This window comes from Sebastes umbrosus, chromosome 21 (assembly GCF_015220745.1).
Source record: "Sebastes umbrosus isolate fSebUmb1 chromosome 21, fSebUmb1.pri, whole genome shotgun sequence".
Taxonomy (NCBI): domain Eukaryota; kingdom Metazoa; phylum Chordata; class Actinopteri; order Perciformes; family Sebastidae; genus Sebastes; species Sebastes umbrosus.
In genome coordinates this window covers 10,031,562-10,057,689 of record NC_051289.1, presented here as the reverse complement: position 1 = coordinate 10,057,689, position 26,128 = coordinate 10,031,562, and the positions used below count along the sequence as shown (strand labels likewise).

The 26,128-nt window shown below is 39.9% G+C and overlaps 1 protein-coding gene and 1 long non-coding RNA gene across 2 annotated transcripts in view; both read left to right on the top strand.

The window, feature by feature from the left end:
• The window catches only part of LOC119480836, a 57,566-nt gene extending 49,213 nt beyond the window's left edge, over positions 1-8,353 (top strand). Inside the window, exon 3 of the long non-coding RNA XR_005205015.1 lies at positions 8,001-8,353. This is a non-coding gene — a long non-coding RNA (uncharacterized LOC119480836). The remainder of the gene's footprint in view (positions 1-8,000) is intronic.
• A 7,264-nt stretch (positions 8,354-15,617) lies between these two features.
• Positions 15,618-21,131, top strand: si:ch73-206p6.1 (phospholipid scramblase 2). Its single transcript, XM_037757443.1, has 7 exons — positions 15,618-15,781; positions 16,406-16,502; positions 18,086-18,128; positions 19,052-19,272; positions 19,441-19,602; positions 20,115-20,276; positions 20,774-21,131. The coding sequence occupies exons 2-7, from the start codon at positions 16,434-16,436 to the stop codon at positions 20,801-20,803; spliced, it is 687 nt and encodes a 228-aa protein (XP_037613371.1). The 5' UTR covers positions 15,618-15,781; positions 16,406-16,433; the 3' UTR covers positions 20,804-21,131.
• The last annotated feature ends 4,997 nt before the right edge of the window (positions 21,132-26,128 follow it).

Sequence of the window (26,128 nt, the reverse complement as noted above, 5' to 3'; positions counted from 1 at the left end):
GTAAGATTCTCTACAGGAGGCATCCTCTTGGCCCCGTCACCAGCATGTGGGCACCGACTGGAGCTGAAAAGGCGAGACAAGAGATTAAGGAGGCAAGCTTTGTCTGCGCACCCTCCCTGTCTCCAACACAACAACCTCTCCCTCCGCCCCGCAACACACACACACATACACTCCGCTCCCATTTTTTCTTATTACCGTAAGCACGAAAGGGAAAAAAGGACAAAATAGTACTTACTAATGGACTAAAAATGTCCCCAAATCCCTACCCTTTCACACCCCCAACAGCCAGAAAAACCACTCACCAAATCTGTTCGCGGTCTCACCGTAGAGGACGACGTTTAGTCAATCATACAGTGCCCTGTAAGGAATGGGTTTTCGGGACATCTTGTGAGACTGGGTGAAATGTGAGTTAATGGGAAGAGAGTCAGTGGTTGAGTGAAGAAGCCAGGCAGAGTAGGTAGTTAAAGAGCAGAACAGTGCCTTAGGGGTACTCAGTGTATCCGGACTCACACTGGGAAAAGTGTATTTATCAACTTAATAGCAGGTGTCTGATTGAACATGACTATGATTACAGTAAGTTGTTCCTTCTTTTGGCTCCTTTCCTCCTCCTCCTCCTCTTCATCCTCATCATAACCCCCCCCCCAACCCCACCTCCTAACCGCTCCCTCCTGTTTTCCACCTTCGCCATCCTCCACCTTCTTTTTCAAAGCTACAGGAAGATGGTATGGTGGGTATTAGCATTGTCAACACTGACTGATTTAATTACATTGCAACAGCATAATATATTAAAGGCAGCAGATCATTTATAATTCAGTTTACGAGGCATGTCAACAACCTGTATGTGCAGCAGAACTTCCTCACCGCTGCTGTCTTTTTTTCTATGTTTCTAATGATAACTTTTACTATGTGCTGATATTTGATAGGGACGGGCAGTTCAAGTAGTCCAGATCTGGAGGAAAAAGCTGGACTATCACAGGCAGGAATGGTATTGTGAGAGAGAAACGAGTGCATAAACAAGAAGAGGAATCCGACTTGTGGAAGATGTGGCGCGGGAGCCATTTAGCTGATAAGGCAGGGAAGGCCCTTCAGGTGTCTCCTGCTCCACTGCTGTGTAAATGAGCTCCAATTAAACAGGCGGCCCCTAGCTCCGGGTCTCCCCGCAGCCCTCCCCAGCCTCCTCCATCCCCTTAGCCTCCCCCAGCCCCTCGCTGCTCGCCGTAAGGCCCAACCCACCCCATGGCTCCTGCAGCTGCTCGCTCAACTCCCACTCTCTGTTTTTCACTCACACTGCGTGACCCAAAGGCCTGCTTAACTTGTGTGTGTGTGTGTGTGCGTGCGCTCAGTTGTCTGTTGCTTCTCTATGTATGTCTGTGTGTGTTTGTTAGCCCCGCAGCATTTCAGCTTATTGTCAACTCTCGATAAGTGACAGCATGGTGGAAATGCTGCGTCCCAGTGTCTGGTTGATTTGTGTATATTGCAGTAATTGCTCTGAAAGTGGAAACTTATTCTCAATGTGGAAATTCAAACATTAAATGGATAAAATTAGATTTTTTTTTTTACACTGATCCTAACTTTTTTTCCCCCCACAGCCTTTATAACCTGTGTGTTCCCAACGGTTCAAAGTGTCTCCGCACACTGACCAAACACAACATTAACAGTTTGCAAACATTGTCTGATTCCTCAGAAGGCCTTTGCCACGCAGCAACGGGGGTCTGAGAGCAGCGGGTGATTTGGCCAATTAGATGAGGCGGTGATTTAGGTGGCCAGATTGGGAGAGTCACTGTTGGCTGCTGGCCAGGACTCTGGGGTTGCCACCCCTGAAACCTCGAGAAACCATGCCATGAGTTCCTAAATGACCACAGCGAGGGGAGAGGAGGGAATGAACATTTTGATGACAAGACCTGCATTAATTTCTGCTAAATATTAGCTTCATGGTCACAATAAAGCCTAAGGAGGCTCACATTTACATTTCGGAAAAATCTGTTGATTACATAAAGGAGCACTGTGTAGGATCTGGAGCGAGGTTGCAGATTGCAGCGAACTGAAACTTCTTCAGCGTGCCGTGTAGAACAACTATGGTGGCTTACGCAAAAATGTGAATGGCCCTCTCTAGAGCCAGTTGCTGTAAGAGGAGCATAGGTCATTTGGAGCAGAGGTTGGAAGTGAGTGGTGAAGCAAGAGAAAGAGAGCGGCGGCGATCAACAGACCAACAGTCAAAAACTCAAAGATATTCAATTTACAATATCAAACACAAAAATGCTGCAAATTCTACACTTTAAAGGATGATGTTTGTTTTGCTTGATAAATGCCTTCAACAATTAAATGATTATCAAAACTGTTGGGAGATAGATCCCCTGGCTAACAACTAATCATTTCAGCACTACTGTACATTTTGTAAAAAGAGTGCGTCATACAGTATGTTATTTATCGTATTTTATCGTAGTGAGGAAAATCCAGTCTGAGTTTTGTCTGAAAAGTGTCGTTGTTTACGACGGATGCGTCAGAGCTCCAAGTCAGACTCCAGCTTGTGTGTAACAGATCGCTCCCTACCTCCTACCGCACGAGGAAAGCACAATTACCTGTTCTTGTCGAGGCATACAGGCCCTGTCAACAGCGCCTCGTGCATAATACATACCTGACATTCTGCTAACGTTACCTGCCACATGTAACCAGTCACACTGTAAAAGGTGTTTGTCTGCTCCCCCGCCACTCCAAATGCTAGATATTTAAAATTAATGGCTGTGATTAAGATACTTTAAAACCCGCAAATGGTATATTTAAATATTAAGTCACATGTAATTAAGCAGGGAGAAATATTCATTCCCGTTGTTAGGGCAATTATAACAATTTCCATCAAGGGATTTCTCAGCTTGACTTTTGTTCTGTGCAATAGTGATTAACATTATGGTTAATTGAAGTCATTTTCCAAGACTTGGGGTATTTCTTATTCCCTGGCCTTTGAAAAAAGGACGCTGGCTGGACAGAGCGGCCTGGTGTGGAGTATTAACGACATGATTTTCTCCACTGTGGTTCCTTCCTGTGAGCATATTTAACTGAGCGTAGGGGGGTCGTCCCCTGGCGGCTGAGGAGGTCAGTCTCCCCTGTGGGAGCGGTGACTCAGCGGCCAGTCGGAGATGAGGGCTCAGTGGGGAAACGCCACTCAGGTTAGCATCGATTTCCTTATATCACTCAGAAAAAAACAAGTTGATGGTGTGATGTCCAGCTTGTTGGGCAATAACAGCCATATAGTAACCCACCATTTAATGTTTTTCCTCATCAGACAAGCCCATTTAAACTATCAGTAATCAAGCTATTAAGTGCGTGGTAGGTACAACTTGATAATTTAAATATAGTAGAACGGTTCTAAACACTTAAAGTTGCCCCACAATCAAAAATATGTAGGGATGCACTGATATTGGGCCGATACTGACTCAAATAGCTGTATCGGGTATAGGTGACAATGGGGCCAATCTATTCAATTCAATTCTATGTTTATATATTATATACATTATATACTGGAATTTAAGTTTTAACCAATTTGTTGCTGCATTAAAAAGGTTTACACTTGTAATTCCTGTTGATTTTTAAGGTTTTTTACCAAGTTGCTGGTGTACAATTTATTATTCTAATCATAAATAACAATTCAGTACATTTATATCTATGTATTTTTTTGTTACATTTTGTTTTAAAAAGTTATGAAAGCAATGTTTAAGTCAAGCCTGATGCTGCCAAACACATAAAAGAATGATCCCATTCACTTCCACACAGTGATGTACACAGATTATTAACTAAACACGGGTATGGGATCAGTATTGGGTATAGAGCCAGTACCTAAAACCTAGGTATCACAGCCCCTGCTCGTTCCTAGAGCGTCAAATACCGACGCTTTGTCACCACCGTTGGCGTTAGATACCGATGCTTAAGGCACCCTTTGGCAAAGGTATGAGATGCACCGGGCTTTCCATAAACTAAAATGTAAACCCAACCGGGTCAACATTAAACACTCAGGAAAAGTGTGAGTGGTGACCTAGCTTTAAGAGCGAAAAGAGACACACTGGTCGGGCGGAGGGGGAGATGGATGAGTCCAACAAACACAAGGCTTTCATCCAGGAGACCGCTGATCATGTCCCGTGCGTCACGTTACAATCATCTGTTCGTTCATGTCTCGTGTTCACAACGTTAATGTAATTTTCACTGTACAAACGTAGTAGTTTTAAGCTTAACCATGTTGTTATTTCCTAAACCTAACTTTAGTGGTTTTATTGCCTGATTTTGAGACATCACTACTAGTTTGGCAGCCAATCATGCTCCAGTGTTCAACTTAAGCAAGAGTGATGTGGAAACTTAAAACCTCCTAGTCACTGAGAATGGAAGTGAAGTAGGAAACATTTTGTGTCTCATAGTTAAACTTTGAAATTGACAATATTTGCATATTTGTTAATGAGGGAGAAGGAGAAGACGCTTTTAAAGAATTTTCAGAAATTTTAACCTTTGGAAAAAAAACATATCAGACACTAATTATAATTCCAAGCACAATATTTTTTATATACTCTTTTAAAAAACAATGTCAAGAGGTTGTTTTTAATATGACCAGGACTGCTTCAGCCCATATAGTTCCTGCATCATGGAGATGCTGCCAAGATAATCTCACAAGAACGTTGCCTCAAGTGGTATTAATAACTGCCAGTGCTGCTGAGATTAAGTTTTAATGGCGATGTGGTTGAGTGAATTATATAATGTGAAACAAAAGTAACCAACGCTGACATTTGTCAGTCAAACTGACAAACTGTTAGATTGTCATCTGTTTATGCAACAACTTCTTTATTTTTTGTCATTTGCCAAAGTTGACATTTCATTACTCTAAATCTGTTTATATCATCATGTGATGATGATGCCTCGATTTCAGCTAATTGCTCTTGTACAGAGAGCGTGCAGTCAAACGGTGGCCCCTCTGTTAAGATGCTCAAATCAAGACATAATTGTCCCCCGGCATTCACGCCAGACAGTACAACTCCATTTCCAAATCTGTCTTAGTGTAAGTAATACGCCTGCATACTGTCATGAGTGACACGGGCCTCTTCTCTGCGGCGCCATGACCCGTTTTAAAGATCATCGCCAGCCCATGAGCATGCACCCAGCAGTTGTCCTCCCTCTGAATGTTATTACAGAGGGAAGCAAGGTCAGATTGCAGAGATGATGATACATGGGAAGCACTTTTGAAATAAGAAAGTCCTCTTTTTTTTTTTCGCCGCTGCGTCGCATATTGACCTTGGCATTTCTGACAATAGCATCCATCACACACACATGAAACCTTTCCAACAGGCAACGCCGGTCTGCTGAGCAGCCAAGTGAATCAGATTAAGGAATAACACTAGTAGATGGATGCCTGACGTCAAAGCGGCAGAGGGATCAACCTCCCTGTTCCTCGTGCATTCCACTTCCTCTGCACGCCCCCTGCGCTGCCTGGCTGGGTTATGTTTCTCCCATTTTGACACGAATGATTAACGGCCACGGGATCGCTGTGTTTTTGATCGATACTACAGCATTATGGCGGTAATTAATTCAGTGGAGCATTGAGAGGTTGTCGATTGAATCATCTGCCGACCGCGGCCCATCGGTTTAGAAAAAGTTAAAGTTCTGTGAGAATAAAGTCTATTACTCATGTATAATTCAACCACTCCCTCCATACTTTGTTTGTTTTTGGTTCAACATTATTTCTATATTGCAAGTTATTATAATTTACTATAATTTAAAAAGCCTGCCTTGTAATAAAGTGAAACTCAGTACCTTTATGGTCTTTCCAGCTAATCACTGCATGACATCCCTTATAGGACTAATGAAGTACCCATTCACTGCGAAAGCTTGTTTTTGAGTATCTTGCATGTCTGGTTTCAATTTTCCACAACCATTAATGGTTGCATTATTGTGAAATAAATATAAAAAAGGATCTCACAAAGAAATTACTCATTTCATCGGGTTCACAAAGTAGGACGCCAGGCTGAAAGTTGCTTTGCTCTGGGGTTTGAAAGCAGCCACAGTTTGATCTCGCTAGTTGAGACATCCTGCAACAACTGAGGAACAATAACACCGGACTTAGAGAATAACTTGATCACTTTATGCTTTTGTTTAGGTTAAGAACACTGAGACTAAAATGTCCTCAATAAAATCAAACCACGAACAGAAAACAGAAACAGTTTCAGTTTTAATGAGAATTTGTTTAAAGGGATACTATTAAAACATTTTACTATCAAGGCTGTTGTTCTTAATAACAGTCAGCGCTCCCTCAGGTGCTTTCATGAAACAATTTTTACTGATTATATAATGAATGAGAAAAACATTTCAGTTAATGCTCGAGTTTCGGAGAGAAACTCAGACTACAACACCGCCAGAGTGTGCAGGGTGCCAGCATGGAAAAAGACATTAACACAGTGCACGTGTGGCTGTGTGTGTGCATGTAGGTGTGTGTGCATGTATGTGTGTGTTGCAGAGAAAGGCTGCACTGAAGTACTCAGCTGGGAGCATCCAGTCAGTGACCCCTGTCTTTCCAACTGTGTGGAGAGAACTCTTCAGTGTGCATGCATGTGTGTGTGTGTGTGTGTGTGTGTGTAGGACAGAAAGAGAGAGACAAAGAGAGAGCGAGATAGAAGTACAGCACAAAGAACAGAGGAGCATTGTGCGGCGCCGAGGCTCCGAGCACGTCGCGCACACGCTGCAGCTCACGTAGCACGGCCCGAGGAGAAGTCCTGAACCGCACTGGCCTTTGCACTTTGCACCGACACCGACTCACACAGGGCGAGGTGGCCGCCTCGCTGTATCTGTCTGGTCAAGCCAGGTTCAACACACTTTGTAAGCCGTGGAGAAACAGCACACTCACTGTACGCAATCTGCAGTTGTTTCTCATTTAACATTCAATACTGGCGCACATTTATCCTCAGAAGCATCTTTTTCAGCACAGATTTCGGAAAATGAAAACTATATAAATTTAAATTTGAAACTGATAATGTGGAGTGTTGAAAATGTATTGCAGTAAAATTTGTAAATAAAAAATAAAACATGTAAAAAAAAAATTTAATTTTACACTAAACATTAAATTGAAAATTTAAAAAATAATCTTTTTATTTTATGTTCAAATTGTGCTGCTTTTGCAGATGCAGACCACAGGATAGATGTCAAATGTTATTAGTTAGAACATGTCCAAGCATCTGTGGTCCTTGGCATGTAACATTTTCCTTTCAAAATAAAACCACTTTTGATTTATCTAGACAATAACTTAGACATAATTTAAACCCCACAGTGAATATTCTCATATTCTCTATAGCTAGAAATTGAGTAAATTTATGTTTATATTGCAATACTGTTGCAGACACAATCACTTACTTTTACATACAATCCTCATTTTCATATGCATATAGTACTATATTTTTATACTATTTATGTCATCACTTTTTCTCTTACAACTTATTATCACTTTATGGTATCATTAATCTTTCTATCTTATTAATGTTTTTAGCGCTTATTATTGTCATTTTATTTGTATATTTTATTGTTGAGCTGACCTGTTCTCTCATCCTATACATTTCATTGTAACGCTGACCCTGAGTTAACCTACATATGACAAATAAAACTGAAACTGAACTGAACTAGAATATAGAGATTTAGGCAAAGTTAAAGAAGAGGTGAATTGGTGGAAAGTAAAAAAAAATATATAGATATAATACATGTTTTATCTGCTAAAAATCATAACTGCCCGTCACCGAAATTTTTTAGAAACCATATGTCCATACTGTAAGATCATGTGCTGGTGCAACTGAGTTAAGTTTTGGTAACTGCCATTCAAAATGAAATGCACTGTAACAAACATTTGTCATAAATCTACAATGGTTTTGGATATAAACGTAAAAATAAAAATGTTATTTAAAGAACAATTTCTTTCCTCCTCTGCGGTTACAACCAAAATTTGGAGGAAAAAAAACATACATTTTTTTTTTTCCTTTTATCAGTCTCAGCGTGATGGTGTTTTCCACAATCAAGTTTTACGGTGTGCCAGCAGGACACCGTGTCCACGGGGACTCTCCGGAGAAAGAGGTGAGTACCAGGTGCTGCATGCGGACCCTCTCATGCTATTACCACCAGACTGTCATGGCTTTCTGTCCCATTTTACCTTTCCTACACCCTCCCCCAACCCCGCAAGACAACAGGATGGCACCACAACAGCTGCATGTTCTGCAGCTTTGTCCATTTACAGCATATTTCATAGTCTTCGTGGAATTTTTTTTTTTCCTCCTTAGTTTCGTGAAATGGAGACCGCCGTGTAGCACAAAACATGGAGGACTCATTTTGTGTAGGCAACTTGCAAGCATAGAGGCTCAAAACTAAAATGGAGAGGGTGATTTTCATTTTTTTTTGGAGGGGGAAGAGAAGGCGGTAGTGTAGAGTTGCAATGCACCCGAATGACATTCTCCTCAAACGTGGACTTGGAGCACCCTCTACCCATCACAAGTCAAAATGCAGGCCCACTCCAGAGTCCTCCCATTACTACGTCTGTAATTGTCTGGGAGCCAGGCCTTGCTCCTGCTCTCCAGAATTTTAACAGAAACCATGAGAGGGGAGGCTTCTTTAAAGGCTTCATCAACTGTGACCAACCGCCGTCAGCAGTAACCCATGTTATACAGGCCGCAGTTATGACACCCTCAAAGGGCTGCCCCCGAGGAGGCAGGCGACAGGGAGGGGGGTACAAGGGGAACAGGGCCTCAGAAGTTTCCCACCTTCCCTTGAACCGCAGCCGCGAACCCTCGGCAGGAGGTGGACAGGGCCAGCTTTGAAAAATAACACCTTTGTGATCCCCAGTGTTTGGGGATGGATCGTGGTCTGCAGATGGCTCCGGATACTCTCTCTATGGATGGATGGGACAGACAGAGAGACGGAAAAAGAGAGCAGACTATACGCTCTGTTTCATCCAAGTTTCCAATTAACATGATTTCTAAATATTATCTCTAAGTTATTTTATTATTCTAATAATGCAGTTTCAGGAAAAGATTGTATGCTTCATCAGAAGGTTGCAAGGACAACAGTCCATGCTCAATAACGCTGACAACACGTGCAATTACAATACTGAAGTAACTAAATGCAAACTAAGATGTTCAACAGTAAGCAGTTTTACAACAGGGCCTCCTCTAACACAGTCGTGATGATGAATATGAGCTGCAATTAAGTTATACAGAAACGCCGCCATCATTCTGGAAGTTCACACGTGTCCTGCATGTGGCTAGCTAATGGGCGTGAGCGCAGAACTGAGAAGCAGACGTAGAAACCGGGAGCCAACAGAGTTTTAAACAGGGGGGAATAAATTATTACGGGCCCGGCAACGGTGACAGCGTTTTTCCCCCCAGTCTGGGGGGAAGAAAACAGCGCGCTGAACTTCTAACCCCGGATTCTGAAATCATTTTTAGCCGCAGTTGACAGTCAGTAACCGGCACTTGACAGCGAGCTCACGGAGGGCTGGTGACACTTTCCTGCGTCTCAGCGGGGTCCTCCAAGGATCCAGCCCTCTGTAAAGGTGATCGGCTGTTGTGCTGTTTTTCTTTCCCTCCTCTTGGCTCGCACTATGGAATAGAGCAGGTTTGATCTCCTTCCCACCTCATTTACATCTTTCTCTCTCCTTGTTCGGTTGCTAGCATCATGGGAAGATCAAATAACTCAAAGGCAGATGTCACAGTGTGAACATCCTCTTTTAAGCGACCAATAATACATATCAGTGACACAAAATGATGGATTTTATTCAAGTGAAATAGCCAGACTCATTTTGGTAATATTGGTCTTCTTTTAAACTTTTTTTTTACCACACATCTTGGAAGGTTTTCCACCCACAAATTTAATGTGATGATTGTGTTACAGTATTCATATAACAACTCAGCTCACAAAGTCAGCGTGAGTGCCAGTCTGGGAGCTCGGTGCAGAAGACGGTGCCTCGTGAAGGCTTGTGTTGCCTCCAAACAGCTGTGGTGCCTCTTTTGTGTTATTTGGAGGGCCTGTTGCCCCTGCTCTATTCAGGGCTTTCACACCAGTCTCACTCACTTCTCACTCCCTGGGTTCCTCCTCACAGGTCATAAATTAAGCAGAGGGAGGGGAGGCTTCCAGATCAGAGAAAAAAGATCAGTCAGAACCTCATTTCAGTTTTTTATCACACATTCTGCGATATGACAGCGCCGAAAGAGTCAAAGTTTCATAAGCAACAGTAAGAAGCGAACCTGCTGCTCGGAGGGCAATTCTCTGATGTAAAGACAAGTCTGTGGATTAAGTTAAGACAGAGGGTTTTTGGGGATTTATCCACTTGGGGCCACACTGCTGTTGACACTATATGTTATTTTAATGAGTGTTGCGGCGTTGTGGTTAATGTGGCCACAGCTCATGGCTCAGAGGTGCTGCTAGGCTGTGCATGTGTGTGTGCATGAGAGAGTTGGTGGGGGGTGGCGGGGGGGTCACAATATGGTTATGGTGACAAGCACTGGGATAACTCATACCGCCTCTCCTGTCAAAACAAAGACTGGCCTACTTGAAGTGAATGAGGCTGGCAGCGGCGTACTTTACGGTAACTGGAGAACGCTTTTGATGCCGCAGACTTTTATTTTCCTCCATTTGTTCAGACGGACTCCTCTCTCATTTTCACTATTCAGATTTTTTTTTTTTTTTTTTTTAAATGCATCATGATGGACATATTGTATTCAGTAGGGTCGACATACTCAACCCAGTAGTGCATACTGTGACAATGACTTAATGACATGAATAGGGGAAATATTGCACAGTTCAGTAGCTTGTATTGCGTGCCATTATCCCTTTGTGAAACAGAAAGATCAAAATTATGAAATATCATGCGACACATGTGGGATCTATTCAGCGGTATCACAAAACTCCCATTGAAAAACGGTTAAATGGCTTCGCATGAGGCTGTGTACAGAACCATATGGACGCCTCCACATCTCCTCATTTCATACATGTTTCTTTTGACATCAATAATGCCTCGGTATCCAGTGGCGCTTGGAACGCATCCAAAACAATTATAAAGTTGCCGTGGAAACTGAGGTCCTGTGCCAGGGTGAGGCACACTGTCTGCGCTCAGATAACCGCATGGAAAGTCACAGCAAACAAAGCGCTTGACAGGGGTGCAGAAATGGGAGAAATAAAAAAAAAAAAGAGGGAGGGAGGTGAGGGATGGGCAGAGGTGAAGAGACAGAGACGGAATAACAAAAGCGGCAAATGTGGACATCCAGAGATGATGAAATCATGCACAATAGATTTGCATTTTTGTGTGTGTGAATTACACACATATTGTGATAGGGACATTTATAAAACCTACTCTCCAAACAACACTAGAAAAAGTCAGATTTAGTCTGAGATTCAGTGTTGAGGTTCACTTAAAGGTTAGGCAGGTATAGCAGCACTATGTGCATGTTTGTGTGCACATGAATGAATATTATCATGGCAAACTAACACACAACCCCTCGGTGACATGTGCAATTTTGTGTGCGGGAACATTGGGACCGGTGTAATGTATTGTAACCTTATGCTAACCTAATGAACAAGAGGATGAAAGCGGTGTAATGGAGGCGTTTTTACATTCATCTTTAGGCTCCTCATTATGCGCCGAATATGACAACCTCGTTAGGAGTGCACGAAAGATTACCCATGCGGGTAAAGAGCACCACCTTAACGCCAAAAAAACAAAAAAAACACACAAACACACAGAAAAATTGTAAAACAGGTAGGAATGTAGAGAGCAGAGACTGTACACACACACACACACACACACACATAAACCCCTGGTGGGAGTAACTGGGCTCTTGGAGTCAGAAAGACAATCTGACTGGCTTTCAAAGACCCCTGACTGTCCGGTCTGTTTATTCAGATGGGAGCACAGACCGCCACCATTTCAGAGTCATTGCATTACTTTGTTTTGATCTCACTGATGAAGAACATAAGTTTCGGGGTTGTGGTTGGACAGTCGGGGTGATAAAAAGGGCCCTAGACGCAAACAAACAGTTTTATTTTACAAGTGATGCAGTGTGTTTGAAGCTTAAATACCTAAAAAAGTTAAAAATGTAAAAAAAATACAATACATTTGTTTATTTGTACAGCACAAAACACACCACTTATTATATATGCAGTGTTTTCTAGGCTATGTTAGGTCACTGTAAGCAATTACAGTAACATGAATCAATTAAAACATGTTTTTAGCTGTCTGTGCCTGAAGTGTCAGCAGATCTGCGTGCGAGTCATCATTTGTTCTCATTAGTGTTTCTTGGAGAAATCAGTAGCGCTTGAGGAAATCAGGTAATTTGTATTCGCAAATAAGGATACTCGGCCCAACAACGTCATGTCATTTGTAACGGGGTAGTAAGTGTGTTTGTGTACTGTGTGTAGATCAGTGTGTGTCTGTTTGGGACTATTTTGAAAAAGGCAATTTCTGCATTAGTCTTAGTAATGGCCACGAGGCCGAGCATCATTAGCTCAACACTGCTCTCCAGTGGATATAAAGTATAATAACCCACACGTGTGGACATTAGATGGGTGTAAAGATTCTTCTCTTTAACATGTTAGTTACCGCCTTAAGGTTTGTAGAAGTTTGCCTTATTTTAACTATTATAAGCCACCAATGTCTTTCAGATATTAGGCTATGTGATGCAGAGTAAGATTGGAAAAATGAACTTTTATAATTAGATTACTTCTTGTTTTTGACTTGTTTGCTCATCTACTTACTATATGCAAAATGTAAATAAGGTTATGATGTTCCTTGACATGTCTTTTATAAGGGATTAGATTTGTCTTTCTCTTAACATTGAATTTATCAGATCAGAATAGTGAGCCTGCAGCTATAACTGCAGACCTTCATGTCTGTATTGCTTGTGTGTGCAGCTGAGTGACATGGAGTATAGCCTTGTGGTTTCAGCTGTCAACAGTTCTTCCCCCACTGCATTGTAGGGACAACAAAATATAGTGTATCTCATAACATGCAATTTTCTAGAAGACAGTAGATGTAACACAACCACTGCTTGACATCTGATAGTATACTGTAAATTTAACCTTAACAGAAGAGCAATGCTATTCCTGAAGGATCACATTCATTCAGTCTTTATGTATTGTGTCTACACATATTCCACATTTACATTGTTATTATTTACAAATGTATGTTTTATTGTGATGTTTATGTGTTGTTGTTAATGCCATGTGTCCTAATAATAGACTAATATTCAAACTGTTAGGATGGGTTATAGGGATATCTACAGGGACATTAAGACTAAGACATTCGAGTCTTATTACACTCTATTACACTTCAGCTGAGAGTTTCCTACACTGGTGAGTTATGCAGTGCTTTAACACCATGTCCATTGAGTTACATCACCCTGGATACAAATATCTTATGGCCACATAGTCTTACATGCAAACATGCAATGTATTAATGTATGCATGTTTTTGACATTTAAAAATTTGAATGTCTCATTCGAAGACCTCATCATTTCTAAACTCTAAAACCATTACTATATATTTTTTTTCATCTGGCAAGGTCCAACATTATTGGAAGGGGTAAAAAAGGCCTTACTGTAGACTGGAGAACACATATAAAAAAAAAAATGAAAGTACCATCTCAGAAATAACAGTAATGTTTGGAAAGACACAACAAAAAATCCTCTCGTAGGTTAATCACAGCTTTTAAAAACTATTCTCATGACTGTCAACAACTGTTGTTTTTTTCCACTACTGCCTTCTTATTTAGATGGGTAATTTGAGCATAGTGCGTGCATGAGTGTGCATGTGTGTGAGTGAATTTCTGGTTATGTGTGGTGGGGCAGCCAGGTACAGGGATCTTCAGTTTGGATTCCATGTTATACAGCATATTCTTTAGTAGAGAAAGAAGAATGTCACTTTATTTTTATTGAATTATATGCATTTTTAAAGATAAAAAATAATTCACAAGAATAGGCATACAGCAAAATTATCTGAAATTAAATTTAGTATATGATTTACTATAGATGACATACGTTTGATTTTGTAAAACCTTTGGTAAAAACATTCCATTGTGCTGTGCATGTAATGTCAGATAATATCATAATACATGTTACGCTTGCTTGTGTTATTGGTGACATCTAGAGGATGAACAATTAAAATATATTAATTTATCATCACTATAAAATAAATATATCTGAAACCTCTTAAGCTTCTAGCATGTGCCTATTAATCAGAAATTACAGAAAAAAAATAATTAGGTGCTGTAAAAATGAACAAACCAATGCATTGTTTATTATTTCTGTACAGCAGGCTGTTTAATACTGCAATATAGCATTTAGTGATAGTCTGATGCAGGGGTCAGCAACCTTTACTTTCAAAAGAGCCATTTTAGGCAAAAAAATAAATAAAATCTGTCCAGAGCCGCAAAACATGTGAGCATTGTGATGAAGGTAACACAGTTTATAGTCTAAGTATATAGTATATAAGTCTAACGCAGTGAGGGCCAAAGTGCAAATGTACTACAGAGTATTAGGGCACCAATGAGGGAAAAAACATCTGAGATTACAAGAATAAAGTCATAATATTACAAGAAAAAAGTCGTAACTTTACGAGAAAAAAGTTGTAATATTACGAAAATAAAGTCATAACTTTACGAGAAAAAAATCATAATATTACGAGAATAAAGTCATAACTCTACGAGAAAAAAAAGTCGTAATACTATGAGAATAAAGTCATAACTTTACGGGAAAAAAGTCATAATATTACGAGAATAAAGTCATAACTTTACGAGAAAAAAAGTTGTAATATTATGAGATTAAAGTCATAACTTTACGAGAAAAAAAGTCGTAATATTACGAGAATAAAGTCATAAGTTTACGGGGAAAAAAAGTCGTAATATTACGGGAATAAAGTCATAAATTTACGAAAAAAAAGTCGTAATATTACGAGAATAAAGTCATAACTTTACGAGAAAAAAAGTCGTAATATTACGGGAATAAAGTCATAACTTTACGAGAAAAAAAAGTCGTAATACTATGAGAATAAAGTCATAACTTTACGAGAAAAAAGTCGTAACATCACAAGAATAAAGTCATAACTTTACGGGAAAAAAGTCATAATATTACAAGAATAAAGTCATTACTTTACGAGAAAAAAAGTTGTAATATTACGAGAATAAAGTCATTACTTTACAAGAAAAGTCATAATATTACGGGAATAAAGTCATAAATTTACGAAAAAAAAGTCGTAATATTACGAGAATAAAGTCATAACTTTAGGAGAAAAAAAGTCTTAATATTAAGAGAATAAAGTCATAACTTTACAGGAAAAAAGAAAATAACACGTATAATTAGTACTTTATAATATTAGGACTTAATTCTCGTAATATTAGGACTTTATTCTCAAAATCTCATATTTATTTTTTTCCTCAAGGTGGCCCTAATACTCCGTCGTACCATAGACCTACAACAATGAGAAATAAAAATGAAAATGTAAACAAAAAACAGTTCTTAATTTCCATTTTTATAAATCCAGAGGGAGCCACTGGAGAGGAGCTAAAGAGCCGCAGGTTGCTACTACACCCCTGATCTGATGTGTTCTATTACATGTTGTTCTAGTATATTCTACTCTGTTCTGTTGACTTCTCTTCTACACTGCCGTCTTGTCATTGGCGCATGGGAATGGGAAGTACGATGACGTCGACCAATGAGATTATAGGTTTATTCCATGGGCTTGGTTCCGGGCTGGCCTGTTATTATTTTAACTAGCAGGTGAAATCTCGGTGAGTAAATCCTGATTCAGACAAAAAACAGCTGTGTGTTGTATGATATAAACGGTACAGGCTGCAATTTAAGTCGCCTATTGAGTCGCTCTTAACAACTCGCACGTCTCCTTAGAATGAAAAAAGTGCGCTCTCTTTACCAGCAGCAAACACTCATCAGGCTGTAGTCATCACACTCTTATTCTCATAATCAGTCACTGAGATCTGCACTGGGATGGCCTACATTGTGGGGATGAGCAGTGTAGCTTGTGTTGGCTTTAGGCCTGTTGTTTACGCGTAAACAATCGGAGTAATAGGATTTCTCATGGTGGTGTTTTCCCGTCAGACGCACCACCGTCACTTCCAGATACAAACCCAGATTATCTGTGCCGCCCACCGTGTCTGTGCGCAGCTGCTGGACGAGCTGCTTCACTACTTGTTTACACACTAGGACATGAATATTATATATAGTAGAGAGGACAAGGGTGCTCCATGCTGTCCTGTTAACCTTAACAATACAGAAACACATACAGCGAAACATATGAACCCGCTGCAGCGACTCCATGTGTTTATTATGAGTGACACCTAAATAGGCAGCAGATGGCGCTGTGTCTCAGATTTAACTTCTCAATCATTTATCAACAGGTTTCCCTCCAGTCTGGAAAAAAAAAAAATGGAAATGTATGCTGCACCCGACGAGGAAATACCAGGCTGTCCACCAGGATTAGAATACCTGACTACGGTAAGAAATAAAAAAGATGTTTTCCTTACAAATGTTAGTGCCACTTAGTCCAGTGCCTTATTGTCTACATAGAGTCTGTTCATGTTTTCATCCAGGGCAGAGGAAATGAGCAAGTGTCACTGACTCTTTCATCAATATTTAACACCATGATCATCAAGCTTAGGATACAATATCACCAAATAGTCCAGTGATAGTAGAAACTGAAGAAGTAGGTATTTTAATTTTTTTTTATTTTTATTTATTTGCACACATATAAAACTGCTTATACAAAGGACCTCCTCCCAACCCCAGGAGAGAAAAAAAACAATAACAAAAAAAGGAAGAAAGATCTGAACTAACATCATTTTAAAAATACAACAAAAGTTAAACAACAACAAGAAGTACACAAAATGTGCAGAAAAACCAAACCAAACAGTGGAAAACAATCCAATAAAAACAATGAAATACATACAAAAAAAAAGAAATGTATCTAAACATATCAAAAGATAATTAGACATCATGAATTTAATGTGATGATAATTTCCTTTTAACCCTGTAGCCTATACTACCCCCCATTCAACAAACTAAGTAGTTTTAAAATATATTTCACACCCGAAATGTGAAGATATTATAATGCACTGATGCTACAAAAGAAAGGCCTTTTTCATGAAAGATATTTTGACACGTCACACATGGTGCCTTCAAATGAAACTCGTGAGCTTGTGTTTACAACATGGGAAGTCGTGTACACAATATGCTTGACGTTGAAGTAGTCAAGTCATGAGAACACCGCTGCTAAGCAACGGCAATATTAACGTTACTGTCGGCGTCTAGAAGCTACAGAGGCTAACAATTTAAGCAAGCGGGTAACATAATGCAGGAAAGGCATAATGACAGAGGAAAAAGATGAGGTTGGGATATCCAAATTTCCTCAGACATGTGAAATTACGAAGAAAAACAAAATACAACTAAAATATATTCACTTATTATGCACCGAAAAATTAACTTCCAAGGCCTCCGCCATTTCTGACATCAACAAACACGTCACAACTCGTGAACTCGGAGCTTTCAGAAACCTTCTACTTACGAGGTCGTGAATACGACATGAGGGGGGCGTTCATATGGACTCTTCTCGTGACCACGGTAAACACGACCCCATTTGAAGGCACCAATAGTCACAGTAGGAAAAGCACAGGTGTAAATAATTAAAGTAACGATGGCTGAAGCTGCTCCAGTTTCAGGGCTCGGCTATTGTTCACGCTGACTCACTGTCAAGGCTCACTGAGGAGCTTAAATAGAACAGAGGCCACTGTTACTGTTATCAATAACAGCTGTGCTTTTGCTTCAATGACAAGTCAAATTGTCTGCTGCAAAAAGGATCGGTTAGGGATGCAGTTCTCTACCATCCTTCACTTCTGCAGACTGAAAGCCCAGAAACTGTTGGAGCGTTTATACACACCAGTGGTGCTTGAGAAGTACATTACAGTGTCCACAGTAAAACAATATACAGGTCCCCCTCCCCCAACAATACTGAACTGCTGCATTTACCAGACAAAAATGATGCATATATTGAATCCAGTGTATGTGATTATCTTGTTTACTAGGTGGATCAGCTACTCATCAAACAGAAAGTTGAGCTTGTTGAAGGTAAAGTATATAAACATGCATCGACTTCTGAGAAAATCTATCATGTATGCTGCTAGTAAAGGTGCTAAATTCAGAGCATATCTATGATTGAAGGATTGCCATCACACAGCTCTCGACATGGCGTCGGCTGACGGTGCTAACAGCATGAACAGTGCAAACAACAGCAACAGTGCAGACAGAGCCAACAGTGTTTATCCAGGGGGGAACAAGAGGGTGGGCGTTACGCTTCCGTTTGGACGGGACGGGGTTATCAGCTGTAACTGCCGTATGAGCGTAGTGCAGAGTGGCGGTGATTAGATGCATGCGCGACCAGACCGTTCATACCCCATGTGAAACAAGTCAATGTTGATTTATTTTTTAACTTAACTTACACACTTAAGTTACGCCACTCCCAGTGTTATTTTAACCCAAACCATGATCTTTTCCTAAACCTAACAAAGTAGTTTTTGCCACGTAACTTCCATACATAAGTTACGCCACTTCCTGTGTTATTTTAAGTGAAACCACGACCTTTTCCTAAACCTATCTTAGTTTTTGTCACGAAACTTCCGTACTTAAATCACACCATTTAACTAACGCCATTTAACCAACTTAATTACTTAACTTACATAGTTTTGTTGCCTTAACCAAACTAAGTTGTTTCCTGTGAAGATGGAAGTTTATTTTGAAAAGACTGGAGCGTAAATTGATACGTACGTCACGTGTTGCTGGACATTCGTGAAAACTAACTTAACTAACTTAACTTTTTGTAAAATATCATATGAACCGTTGTATGAGGATACGTTTCTCCACTATATCTTTACATAGCAAATAGTTGTTTGCTGCTATATTAATGCTCAGGATTTCAAATTTAGCACCTTTAAGTACAGATCTCAGCGTCTGTAGAGCAATGACATCTTCATACGTATTGTTCGTCCATGCAGCCCTCGTTGGTTTTGAAAGCAACAACAAGTATGAAGTCCGCAACAGCATGGGCCAGAACGTGTTCTATGCTGTCGAGGAGAACGACTGTCTGAGTCGACAGTGTTGCGGTCCGATGCGCTCCTTCACCATCCACGTCCTTGACAATTTTGGACAAGAGGTCATCACCGTCACCAGGCCACTTAAGTGCATGTCTTGCTGCTACCCTTGTTGTCTACAAGAGGTGAGTGAAACCACTTTTAGACACGCTCACATTGTGTCCATGAAATTACAGTGTTCAGGGTGTTTTTTGTTCACCACATCCATGATTGTTTACATTCAATGACGTCTAGTTTTCTTGTGAGAATATGGCTACAAATCACACTCTGTTCTCCCACAATCCCTCACTCAGCTGGAGGTGCAGTCACCCCCCGGTAACACAGTGGGGTATGTTAAACAACAGTGGCACCCGTTCTCCCCCAAATTCATCGTTTCGAACGAACACGACGAGCCTGTGCTGAAGATCCACGGGCCCTTCTGTGGATGGAGCTGCCTACCAGATGTTGACTTTGAGGTGGGTTTATCTAAACACAGAAATCCATTAAATTTGTGAAAACATAACACGACACGGTATCGCCCTCTGGATATTTTTTTGTAAGGGATCCTCCTCGTGCTCTGAGGCAGGAAATATGTTTCCAATCAGAGCGGGGCTGTAGCTTGGACGAAGCATTGCACAGGGCATGCTCTTGTGTGGTACACTGTGGCCATTGTTCCACGGCTCAGCTGGTTTTATTAGATTGAGCTGTGAAGGGGATTTGGGTCAGTGATAGAGACCTTTTACCAGACCCAGAGGAGGGGTAACTGAAGCATGATATTACCATCCCGGTTCTTCTCTCGCTGCTTTGAAGTCATTACTGGGATAGAAAATTCAACATACTGTGGCAGCGGGCAAAATGATGAAATTGGATGGGGATTATGAATCGTTCCATGATCTCCCTCCAACAAAACCAAACAAGATTAGGGATTGATCTTCATCCTAATGCAACACATGTCAACATGTTGTCCTCTCTGTAAATCTCTCTGCAGATTGTGACGATGGATGAAGTGAGTAAGATCGGGAAAATCAGTAAGCAGTGGACAGGACTGCTTCGGGAAGTGTTCACAGATTCAGACAACTTTGGTATCCAGTTCCCCATGGATCTGGATGTGAGGATGAAGGCTGTAATGATCGGCGCGTGTTTTCTCATTGTAAGTAATAAGCATTTTTACGGTCTCAACGTCCAAAATTACACAATTCCTTGTAAAGTCAAATTTCTTTTTTTAGGATTTCCTCATAGCAAAGTAAGAGTAGCTATTGCCAAAATGTGGCTGATACATATGCAGTAGCCTCATATGACCCAGTTTTCATGGGGAATGTCTTTCAGATCACTGGTAGTCGGAAACTTTGTGTACCTACCATTTAATGCACCACTTAGCCTACATTTTGTGGGAAATGTGACCTGAAACCACCCCAATCACCACAAATGCAAAACAGCTTGTGCGAGCTACTTTCTGCAGTAGCACAAGCTTCAATGCTTCAATGCTAAAATCTCAGGAGGTTTTCACAGCCAATTTGGCAGCTGCGTATCAGTGAATAAATTCTACCCCTAGGCTATATTTTAACCTCAATTAGACATTCTGTGTCAATTTACTGCGTTTGCTTTGCCATTAACACTTTCTTTTTGGTGTTTTTTCTTTCTATACAGGATTTCATGTTCTTTGAGACCCCTAACTAGGAGCCAAACAGGATATCCATGTAAACATACAAACATTCCTGGAAGAACAAAGGTCACCAAGCCATGATGATCAGTCCCAAAAATGCCCTAACATAGAACAACCTTCAAACAGGTAGTTTAAAGGAAGTACCAAAAGGTACCTATATGTTACAATATGCATGAACAATGAAATAGAAGGTTTGTTTTAGTCATAGCTGCTCAGGTTGGTTGTTTAAACACGTCGCTGGGCCGTGAGTGCACAGTGCAGTGTTTTAAGACAAAAAGTTTTCATTTGTGTTTACATTATGGTCGCTAAGCCCATCTGGGCTCAGAACCATTCCTTACTACTTAAAAAAAAACTTGAAGAGTAGGATAACATCCATATAAAAGTTAATGAAAAGGGAACACCATTGCAGGCAAGTGCTGTTACACAGTTTGTGAAAGAAAGACTGGTGTCATTATGGTTAGTATGTTAAGGGAGTCAGCCAAATAGCACTTGTGTAATTTGGTCATATTAATAGCCGAGATGCTAATTTATATATAGAATACTATGCTTGTAGCCATATTGTGTGAGAAATGAAGGACTCATGTAATGTAGTAGTTTGTAGTTCAGATATTCAAAGCCCATATTTATTGATTTTTTTAATTTTTGGCCTGTTAAACAATTTGTCAATATAGAGTAATGTGTGTGTGTGCACCGCTTTGTGTGTGTGTCTGTGTGCTATGAGCGTACTTGTTGTGTGTTTTACCTGAAACATAATATCAAAAGGATTACAATAATATCTTCAATGCCATAATAATAATAGATTGTGATTCTCTGTAGAGGTTGATTATTTGGGAACGGGTGGGTTATGGCTTGATGTGTCCCAGTTTTGTCCACAAGAGGGAGCTAGCTTTTCATTTAAGAATAACCCAACACAGCCCAAATGGACAAACTCAATACCCGTTTATGCCATAGGTTTTTATTGAAATATTAGTTTCTGATAATATTGTATATTTTTGGACAAACTCAGGTTGAAATGCATGCTACTGTTCTATAGTGATGGTTTCTGCTTACTCCAGGAATTACACACCTGCACCTGATACTATGAATATAAACAAGAGTAATCTTTTGGAGGAGATTTTGTACATTCAGTCATCTAAATATCCATATTTCGCATACATTTCCTGGTATATCAACATGAATTTTGATCTTTATCACTGTTGCATATCGCATGGTGTGACAGCTGTACATGTGTCAAAAATGCAAGAGTTAAATAAAACCTCAATTTCCATCAAATGGTCATTGGCACTGCTGTGCACCATGCTCTATTGTAAAATGTAAATATGATTTAATGACTATGGCCATCGGTCTGATTATTGATGGTTTACTGTATATTGTAGCAAAGCACATTACCTGTGTGCTACATCAACATTAAGGCCATAGAGTGCTCTAGGGATGACGTATTTATGTAGGCCAACCAGGAAGTTAGCATCGCACTGGTTCCCTCAACAAAAAGCCAATGGGACTTTTCCATTGGGTTTTGGATTATTGCAGAAAATAAATTCTGTAGCAAACAAACGGTTATTATACTTACACGTTTTGTTCCGCAAGATAATCTTAACAAATGAACACCACTTTTATGATTTCTGAAGTGTAAATGCAATCGGCAGAAGTAAAAAGCTAACGTTAGGCTATACATGGACCACACCACGGTCGCATGAGCGTGAGTATACACAATGAGGCTGTAACGGCGGACGAGATGGCGTGATGACGTTTAGTCGTCGCATTTAGCCGCTTGTTAGCAACCCGCCTTTTTTAAGACACGCAAAACCTTCAAAACTCACGAGTGGGATATTTACTGACGTATTTTATGTTGTAGAACAAAACGTTTAAATCTCTTAAGCTTGTGTTAACCACAGATTTTATTTCAGGCATCGAACTAAAATCCCAACTGGAACTGGAAGTGCTAAAATGTTAACTCATTTCTGGGTTTTAGGACTCATTCCTGTAGCACTCTATTAGGAGCTCTTTTGTATAATATCATGATAATAACATGTAGGTGATCTGTGGTTTTGGAAAACTGGAAAAACACCCATCTTAAGTCATTTTCTAACAGATAGTAAGTGTTAAAAGCGTTTAAGGCTTTTATTTTTTTAAAGGGTATTATAAACTGCCAGTTGGAAAAGCTAATCTTTCCAGTTTACTGTAGACTTACATTTTCTTGTGTCAACAGTGTTTGATTGTACCTTTAATGTATTGACTGTTGTTTGTAGAGTTACCGCGAGGGGATTTATCTCACCCTTTATGCGCAGTATTTTTTCAAAACATAAATGATTAAGTACAAAAGATGGGTGTTTTTTGCAGTGTACTGTTTCATGGCTTAAGTTGTTGAGAAACACCAAGTAAATTTGAATTATGTTCTTGCCATTAAGATTACCCTGATCATTTGGTTGAATTGATTAATAGTATAAGATGCTGGTGCTACAGTATGTCCTCTGAAGGCTGTTTGATTGTGTTTAAAAGCCAAAAATTTAAGTCATAATGTGATACAAAGGGAGTTAAGTTATCCCCACTCAGCTATGTATTTTAAAAAATATATATGTATTCTTCTACTTTTGCACTAATACTTTGAACTAATTTGAGTCATGCAATGAATGCAAACTAACTCTGTGAGCTAAGCTTAAATTGTGCAAATAGTCCATGGAAACACTGAAATAAAAAAATATATTGTGATGTGTGCAGTTCTTTTGGTTTTTGTTTCTTTAATCAATAAATCCATTCGAGATTAAAAACCGCTGACCCTCAAAAAAAACGATTTTTTTTTTTACATTAGTACTACTTACTATCAGAGACCTTCTGAGCTACAGTCCTTTTAATACAGTTTGTAACTGTGGGTGTTACAAAGGTCAGACCTTGTAAATGGTCGTGTAAAACCACTCAGCCTTGCTTGTTAATTAGTTCAGTTCACCGGCTGCTGTGATTGCCACCTTCACCTTTTTTAAGCAGCATTCTTAAATGCTCTCATGAAATGTGAATGTAATTTTTTTTTTCTGCTGCAAAAGTCCAGCCTGCAGAGTAATTCAGTGAACCGATTACGTCAAACACAGATGTCCTTGAAGGAAAACATGAGAAGGAAAATGAGAACATTTAATTTTCTCTCTTTTCAAGTAAGCTATTAACCTGAAGCTGCCTTGGGTGCAACCTGGAGAACTCATTTTATAACGGCCTTTTTTAAGCTTTTCTTAATCACACCACAATGAAAGGGGCTACTTTGGGGCTGACCAAAGAGCAAGGCTTGAAGAAAGGGTTAAATTCTTATCGTTTCTGGTGCAGTTTGGAACAGGTCATACAGTTGTTGTTTTTTTTTACAAACTGTTACATCTGCAGAACAATATCACCTTTTCATCTGACATTTGATTAATGGAAGATTTTTAAAAATCACTATTGTTGAAATATTCATTAACGTTTTGTTGAAGCAGATGTCAGTGTGTTCATGGATGTAGTCATTACTCCACTGAGTGATCATTCTTATAATGCATACAGAGAGAATAAAGAGTACAATCTAGACCTGCTCTTTATGAAGTGGCATAAGATAACGTCTGTTGTAATTTGACTCAATGACTTAACTACAAATTATTTGATGCCGCAGGTCCCTTATATTTAAAGTTTCACATGAATACACTGCACTACACTCTCAGACTTCCACAAATTTCTATGAGTCATAGCAAAGCCCCCCCTTTGTAGATAATGATAGTTTTTACACATTGCTTGGCATGACTTTATGGAATATATGAGGCGGCACTGGTCTGAGTGTTATAGCTGATTAAGCGGTGGTTGGAAAACAATGAGAACTGTGGAGGCATGTACATGGAGGGGCCAAGGAGGACCTGGATAGGGATGATTTCTTATTCCATTTTCTGTTGATCATGGGAACATTTTTAGTGCTGATACTGGCGTGGCTCTTGCAATAGCAAAGTCGGCCTGTCAGTTGGTCTGTCTTTCAGTTGGTCCACCACTTTGGTCCTCTCAGCAACTATTGGTGGACTGTCATGACATTTGGTACAGATATCCATGGTGTCCAGAGGATGAATCCTACTGACTTTTCTCTAGCGCAACCAGCAGGTCAAAGTAAGTTACTTATCCTGAGATATATTTCAACATCTACTAGATGGATTGGCACAACATTTAGTACAGTCATGGTTCCCAGAGGGCAGAATATTAGCATTGTCATTGTGAGTGTGCATGCTGATATTAGCATTTAGTTCAAAGCTCTACTGTGCCAAGTATAGCACAGCTCACTGAGGCATGGCTGTAGACTCTAAGTCCTGTTTAATCATATACTGTATGTATATATCACCAGATAAGAGTTTCTCATTTTGTGATCAGTTTTTTGTTCCCGATTACAACATTTTGAAATAACGAGAAATCAGAAGCTGTTTCCTGAGGAAAGATGGATTGAAATAAGGTAGTTTAAATTGAGATGAAAAAAATATATGTGAGCATTGTGCAGCTTTTTCCTGCATCTAGATCCAGGTTTACATGCATTAAAATACACATTATGACAGACGATCATGGCAGATGTGCTTGATTGTCATTCAAGTGACTACAGTAATTCATGAGAATATGGCAGAAAGGTCCAATCACATTGTGTTAAAAAATTCCTGGATCTACAGTATAAAGGAATCTCTTGTTCACTGCCCCCAAGTTACCAAACAAACAAACAAAGCCAGGAGTAAATCTGGAGTACTGTCCCGCCTTACTATTCAACTATCTACATTCGCTTAACACATAAATCTTTTAGACACTGTTTCTTGTTTCTTCTGCATGTTGACCACCATTTCTATGGGTGCCGTAGTCTGACCTCAATTGCGGTTGTCATTGTGTTGCTTGTTTGGTACCATAAAGTGTTTACTCTCACCTTTGAACTTCTAGTGACCCCACATTTCAATTAACTTCACTGAGAACTTTCCCCAACTAAAAGTCAGTACAGAAACAGCTGTGGTCGGCAAACAGCAGTGTTTAACTCCTCTGTGTTTTCCTCCTTCTTGGATAGACAGTGGAGAGAAATCCCCCTCTCTGGGGGTATTCTGTAACAGGATGTACATTTCTGGATTTGTACTGTCAAATATTCCTGAGAAATTCTCCCTGTTTGGTATGAATGAAAACACCCAGACCACACAAGTGATGTCACTGATGTCATTCCAGCAGTGATTTGTTGGCTTAGACGTCCCAGACTGGGAAAAACACAGATGTTTTCTCCAGCTACACTATGTGGGGTTCTGTTTTGTGCAACACCCCATTTGATAGACTTCCTTTATAATTAAACACATATTAAAGCTTTGCAGCCCTGTACACATCTTTGA

Coding starts and splice junctions, on each gene's coding strand:
- si:ch73-206p6.1 (XM_037757443.1), top strand. CDS start 16,434: ATGGAAATGTATGCTGCACCCGACGAGGAAATACCAGGCTGTCCACCA. Junction 16,503..18,085: donor GATTAGAATACCTGACTACG/GTAAGAAATAAA, acceptor CTTGTTTACTAG/GTGGATCAGCTACTCATCAA. Junction 18,129..19,051: donor GAAAGTTGAGCTTGTTGAAG/GTAAAGTATATA, acceptor TCGTCCATGCAG/CCCTCGTTGGTTTTGAAAGC.